The sequence below is a fragment of the Microtus ochrogaster genome, chromosome 19 (assembly GCF_000317375.1).
Source record: "Microtus ochrogaster isolate Prairie Vole_2 chromosome 19, MicOch1.0, whole genome shotgun sequence".
NCBI classification, from domain to species: Eukaryota; Metazoa; Chordata; class Mammalia; order Rodentia; family Cricetidae; genus Microtus; species Microtus ochrogaster.
The window spans coordinates 18,269,117-18,276,092 of NC_022021.1; the positions used below are offsets into that span (position 1 = coordinate 18,269,117).

At 39.5% G+C, this 6,976-nt stretch overlaps 1 protein-coding gene across 1 annotated transcript in view; it reads left to right on the forward strand.

Moving 5' to 3' along the window:
* Adgrv1 (adhesion G protein-coupled receptor V1) overlaps positions 1–4,181 on the forward strand; it is a 549,406-nt gene extending 545,225 nt beyond the window's left edge. The window contains exon 90 of the mRNA XM_026783832.1: positions 3,421–4,181. Coding sequence (XP_026639633.1) covers positions 3,421–3,539 — 119 coding nt within the window. The 3' untranslated portion in view covers positions 3,540–4,181. The remainder of the gene's footprint in view (positions 1–3,420) is intronic.
* The last annotated feature ends 2,795 nt before the right edge of the window (positions 4,182–6,976 follow it).

The window sequence follows — 6,976 nt, forward strand, 5'->3', positions numbered from 1 at the left end:
AAGCAAATATTTTAAATTCTAAAATTCATAATGAATCACAAAATACACAAGTCAAAGCATTTTTCAACAAAATAGAAATTCTGATGACTTCACAACTTATACTATAGAGCCATAATAACAAGACCAGCACAAAACTTCCACAACAGACATATACAATGGAATACAATAGATAGAACACGGCTACAGCCATATGGTATTGACATGTATCCAGATCATACATTGACCAAACAATAACCTTATTAAGGAATGATGCTGGAAAAACTAGATGTCTGTATGCAAATGAAACTAGGTCCATATCTTTATTCTGTACCAAAATGAATTCAGAATAGATCCGAGACCTAAATGTAAGTCCTGAAACTACTAGAGGAAAAAACATTCAAGATAGAAGCCCTCCGAGTCAGGCGTAGACAAGAGCCATCTAATATGGACTCAACAAATGACAAATGGATGACATGAAATAAAAGCTTCTGCCCAACAAAGGAAAATGTCATCAATGTGAAGAGACGGCTATAGAATGGGTGGGGGGGATATGCCAACTAGGCATCAAGAAGGAGATTAATATCCAGCATTTATAAAGAGCTCTAAAAATTAAATACACAATTGTCATCCAGCCAGCAAATAGTCTAATTAACTGATTAAACGTTTCTCCAGAGAAGAAACACAAATGGTCAAGAAATACTTGAAAAAGCATTTGAAACCCTCAGCCATCCCAGGAATATCAATCAGAACTGCTGATATGGTCTCACCCAGTCAGCATGGCTCAGGTCGAGAAAGCAGACTCCTATAAGAAGTTTTTAGTTTCTTTTTGAGAAATAACAAACCCAAGGACTGTTCCTAAGATGGCCATCATCATCCATGTCTGCAACCCCACATTCAGGAAGCCAGAAAGGAGACATCATTCCAGACAAGCCTAAAGTGCACTTTAAGACCCTTTCTCAGAACACAAATAAACAAAACTATTGTTTATTATTCAGCTTATTTAAGGATTTCCTTATCCTATTGAACTTTAGCTAGTTGATAATTAAAAGATAAAATATGAGTTTATGAATATGTTCTATGTCTTTTCCCTCAAAAGGGGATGTGCTTTGTATCATTGTCTAACTGGGGGAAAGCCACATAAATTGCGAGTGGGTCACAAAATCAGAAAACCCCACATCAAAACCTTAGTTCTGTGGTTTCCTTGCTTTGAGTCTTCGGCAAGGAACTGAGCCTCTCCATTTCCTCTTGTATCAAGTCATGCAAGTGTTGTGGCATTAAGAATTGTCTATGTGAAACACTAATCAGGGTGTGGCAGAGCTTAGGTTCCCTGAGGTCGGCGATGTAAACTACCAGTTTTGGGCGTACTTTATTGTTTGACTTAAAAGCTATTTTAAGGGCTGGGAGACAGCTCAGTCAGTAAGGTGGCTGCTGGACAAGCTAGAAGCTGCATTCTGTCCTCAGCCCCACATAAAAGCTTAGCACAGCAGAAAAATGGATGTAACTCTAGGGCAAAGACAAGAGGATTCTGGGAATTGCTGGGCAGCCAATAAGTCAAATCAGTAAGCTTCAGTTCAGTGAGAAACTTTGTCTTGAAAAAGGAGGTAGAGCACTCTAAGGAAAGACACCGAACATTGGCCTCTAGCTACAACATGCACACATGTGTGTATACACACTCCCACACAGGAGTGTATATATACAATAAATTAAGTCATATATTCACAAGATATTCTGCTAACACCTGGTTGCTGATTGCACCATGCCTATGATGTAACCTAGATGTTTGGCTGGTTTCAATTTTTGCTTATGGGGCTGCCCAGCCACAAAGTGATGGAGGTGGGCTCATAACGTGGTTTCTGAGTACACACCAAAGATATATACCAAACATCTGTAATGAACTAAGTACTTTCTATGAGTGTGAACCAGAGCAATGGGAAGGATGCAATCCATAGGAAAGGCCGACATTTGGAAAGCGAATCATGGTGCTTCTACAGGCATTGAGGGCAGTGCTTGGACTGATGTTCATAGCAGAGCACAGGCAGCCAGATAAAAGGGGTGGAGAACAGGAAGGGAAGGACACTGAGCAAGCAGGGCTGTGCTTTAATAGTATATATAGATCTCCTGTAGAGTTCGTCAGTACCTAAATAGTAAGAGAAACAGACATGAGCAAAAACAGAAAATATCTGGAAAGAGCTAGGGGATCTGAGCAGGGGGTGAGCAATTTATGTGACCCAGAAACATAAGAAGGAATAAGGCAGATGGTGTGAAGGATGGGACCAGGAAAGGTGGGCTTTAACTAGAAGGAATAGACATGGACTCCTGGTTCTTTCCCCACATAAGCTATTCTGAAGCTAAGCAGCCTCCTTCCCATAGCTACCAGCAGAAGAATTGGCAGGGACTTAGTGGCTTCTTATTTGACTCTTTTTCTGACAAGTTGAGTGGTCAGCAGTGGGGGATGCACCAAGATCTGTTACCTGGCCATTGGTAGCAGCCTACTCTGTGGCCTCTGTATTCTCTGTCTCCCTCACTGTGTGCACGTGTGCATGCCTGTGTGTATGTAAAGACAGAACACAAGAGTAAATATAGTCCCCATATTAGAGAAGAAAAGAACCTAGTATAGTTTTAAATTATATATTTAAATAATTTATTATATATTTAAATAATTATATATTATAATTATTTAAAATGTGCACCGTGAAGGGGAAAGTAATGCCTAGTAGAAAATCTTCAAAACAGAAGTTTGAGGTGTTGTATGCTGTTAAGAACAGCTAGTTTCTAATGAGAATGTTTGCACTGTCTTATTCACGTGTCCTTAAGCTCAATCTTCAGGGCCAGTTTCCTTGGGGACACCACGGAGACTCCCTCCTGTAAGTTTGTCTGTCTTCTCAGACTAAGAAACACTGAGCATCCCCCATCGGGCTACTGGACTCTGTGAAGTTCCAGGGGTTAGTCATTATGTTTTCTACCCCACTAATGAAAAGTCTGGTAACTTGCCGGATTTGCTACTTTGATAAGCCCTTCATTGATAAACCCTGTTTTCTATTACAAATTATACCTGTCTATTACATGGCAACAAGAAAAATAGAGAAAGCCAAGTGTACTGGTTCACTCCTGTAACCTCAGCTCTCAGGCTGAAGCAGGAGGGTTGCTGTGAATTTAAGGCCAGCCTGGGCAACATAGTGAGAATCTGTCTTAAAACAAAATGAAAACATGAGAGGCCCAACATTATACCTTTAGAAATCAATATGAACTTCTAAAAGCTACAAAAGTAGCTTCAATTTTAAGTATGATTCTGTAATTTTAAAGTATTTGCTGTTTATTCCAAATGAATAGCCTGGACTTTTAATAATATAGAAATAAAATGTTTTGGTTTAGTGTGACTTGACCACTAAGAATTTCTGTACTAATAGCTTGTACTTAAGTGTTCATTCTTCTTCATTCCAGGTGCTGGTCTCAGTGTCAGCGACAATGAATCTGGACAAGGCAGCCAGGAGGGAGGTACCTTGACTGACTCCCAGATTGTGGAACTCAGGAGGATACCCATTGCTGACACCCACCTCTGAGAGCCTCACTAGCACTAACCATTAGAAAGAGGATAATTTTCCTATTTGCCTTGACTTTTGTCTTAACTCTGTAAGTGCTTACAGCCCTGTAGCAATGGTGTGTAAGTCACGCTGAGTGGCTTACAGAGACGTGATCATTGGCTGGAATAGACATTGCTTAGTATTTGTACGATTTAAGAATTGACTGCTATCATAAAAAATCAGATCATTCCTATAAATTAGAAGGATGCATATAGTTCAAAAATATTAGTTGTTTCTTAATCATCCTAACTCAGCTAACATTGTTTAATGAAAGTACTAATCAATAAAAGCAATAGAATCCAGTTGGTATCATCAAGGCTTGTTATTATAAATAAATGTGCATGGGCAGAAACACAAAGTGTGTATTCTTGATGGTGTCTGGCACATGTCTCTTTTAGCAGTGATTGAAAGGAATCCAAAGTCCACACTTCTCCCCATGTAGATGATTTTGAATCCTGAAATGTACTGTGTGGTCTGTGAAGGATTTTGTACCTGAGTGTGGATGAGACACTGAGGTTGCAATGTCTTTTTCATCAGCAAGACAGATTCTGCTTTCAACAAACTTAAGGTTCTGAACATGTTCCAGAATGAATGTTCTGTCCCCAGTTAAAAATAACTCCACCACAGTCGTTCATGAAACTGAGAAGAGGTTCATTCAAACAGTACAGTTTGTCTTGGAGAAAATTCTCTTGGTTTGTGATTTTTAGTCTTTCTTTGTCTTGGAATGAGAAATCAGGAAATCTCTCCCAGAACACTGTTGTAGACAAGATGATTTCATTTACTGTGTTTCCAGAAGACGTGCTGGAAACAGAACAAAGTTGCTTTGTGACCTTTGATTTTGGAATTCTTACATATTTTTGTAAGAAAACTAAGTATCATCCCAAAGAAAAATGTAACATTATTTTAAAATTTTAAGAAACTTTGTTATGGTAATGATTTCCCTGGAGCTCCATTTACAACCCCACTGTGTTCCTTCTGGGTGTCAAGTATGGTGTATTTGACTTGAAACATGGGTGGCACTATTTATCTTGATTGACCTTGGTTTTCATTTCTTCTCAAAGCCCCTGCATCCTTCTTACATTGGGCTGTGATAAGCAGTTGTTCTCAGAAATAGAAGACAAAACTCCACAACAAAATCAACTGAGTATACAAAGCAGAGGCAATGGCTTTGGTTAACTTACATTACCTTGTAGGAACTTTAGAAAACATGGTAAATAAACTAAATTCACCTGAAATGACAAGTTTATGATCCTTCAGCCTGGAGCGCTGCCCAGCCATCTGTCTCATTATAGGATTGAAGCACCTAAAATATGGTTTAAATACATAAACCACAAGGAGGAATGCTTTAAATTAAAGGCCATTTCAATGTTATTGAACTTTATTGAATTTGGCATTAGGTGATGAGGATTCAACATCTCTAATCCACCACCCATACTCAATAGCAACGCTTTCTATCAGGTTCCTGGAACTCAAAACTTCTCCAAAGGCAATGATCAGTAGCTATTTTCATTTCTACATGCCTTCAGAATTTGGAAAAACATACATGTAATATGTATGTGAGTATATGTATATGATATAAAGTGATGGTTGAACAACATTGCAAATTATACTATTTCACCAGTACTGCTAAATTTTGCTTTAATGGATTATGTGGCAATTTGACATTACAGAGTAGGGAAAGGGAGAAAGAGAGAGTAGGGAGGGAGGAAGGGAGAGAGAGAGAGAGAGAGAGAGAGAGAGAGAGAGAGAGAGAGAGAAGAGAATAGCTCCATTGTGGTACCCCTGATTCTTTTAGATCATTGCCCATAGTTGAGCATGAGTCTTTAATATACTAGAAGTACAGAAACAAGGCTCTCAGAAACCAGGTTCCAGGACACATAAGCAGCAGCCATTCACTAATGTCCCAGCGCAGTGTGAGATGAGACTGTGAGCTGATCACCTGTTTAGAAGGAGCAAATCTAACCAAAGGTGAGAGTGAACATTGCAAGGCGGAGACTCGCACCTGTTACCTACAGCCTTTCTCCTTCACATTTCATCCCCATTTCTTTAACACTTTTATTAAGATAAAATTCATATCCCACAAAAGCTCCTTTATTGGAAATGTGTAATTTAATGATACTTGGCATATGTTATTATGGTTCTGATAGAATGTGCTAGCTCATCATAGCACTGAATTCACCTTATGACCTGTCCAAAGTGGAGAAGTCAGTAACACCGATGACATTCACAATGTAATTTTAACCACACGTTCTCTTTCCAAAATATCTCCATCGCTTTAAAGCAGGTGTGCTTCCCATCTCCCTCAGTTTCTTTCTTCTTGTGAAAGACAGGTGGAGTTTCTGTAGCAGCTCCCTTGCTTCTGGGGTGTAGCAGGCTTTCTTGTCGGACTGTCTTTAAACCACCATCCCTCAAGAAATGTCCCAGAGACATCATTAATTATTAAAGCTTGGATTTACTTTAAGCTTTTTCCCAACCAGCTCTTACAACTTAACTCTTATTTTTTTTTTTGTCTACATTCTGCCATGTAGCTTGGTTACTCCTTCTTAGTATGATGCATCCAACTTACTCTGAATCTACTGGTGAAGTTGGGCACCTAGATTCCTTTCTCCTCTTCCTCTCTCTCCCCAGAAATCCTGCCTATCCTATCCTGCCTAGCTATTGGCCATTCAGCTTTTTTATTACACCAATGACAGCAATACATATTCATACAGCATACAACTATTCCACAACACCAGGGTTTGAGATTTAACCACCAGCACCCATATCTTTTTAAATTTCATGTTTTAGGATATTAAAACTGAGAAGTCTTTTCCTATTTGGATGCAAGTGAAGAGGCAGATGAAATGTGGCGTGAGATAGTGATGAATCAGGTAGGGTCCATACACAGTATGACAGTGATGGAAACCTCCCTTCAACAGCGCAGACACTCTCCCTCTGAATGTGTTCTCAACGTGATTCCAAACTTCATAGCATTTTTCGTATCTCTCAATTCTGACCACAGCTTCTTAAATACACTGGGGATACAACTTCAGGAATGTCGCTCTTAAAGCATTTCTCCTTGTGTTTACACTTGAGAGGCTCCTTGTGTTTATCCCTAAGGACTCTAGGTACTTCTGTGTGAGGGTAGGCTCCAGTCAGATAAAGAAGTGTTTGCTACCTTCCTAGAGTGGCTGCCTGCCAGAGTAGGTGTTACCTAGATAGCCTAACCTGGAACAAAGAACACCCAAGGGCCCTCCATGTCTTCTATTTTAATTTTGGGGCTTCCCCAGCAAATATATATTTGCAAAGCAGTTGAAGAACCTCATTGCCCAAGAGCCATGCTGAAAGAAGTGCTTAGCTGATGAAGACTAGGATACTTCCATACCTTGAATTTTCTAGCTCTTCACCGGCCAATGTAATAAGGACAGTTCAATAAG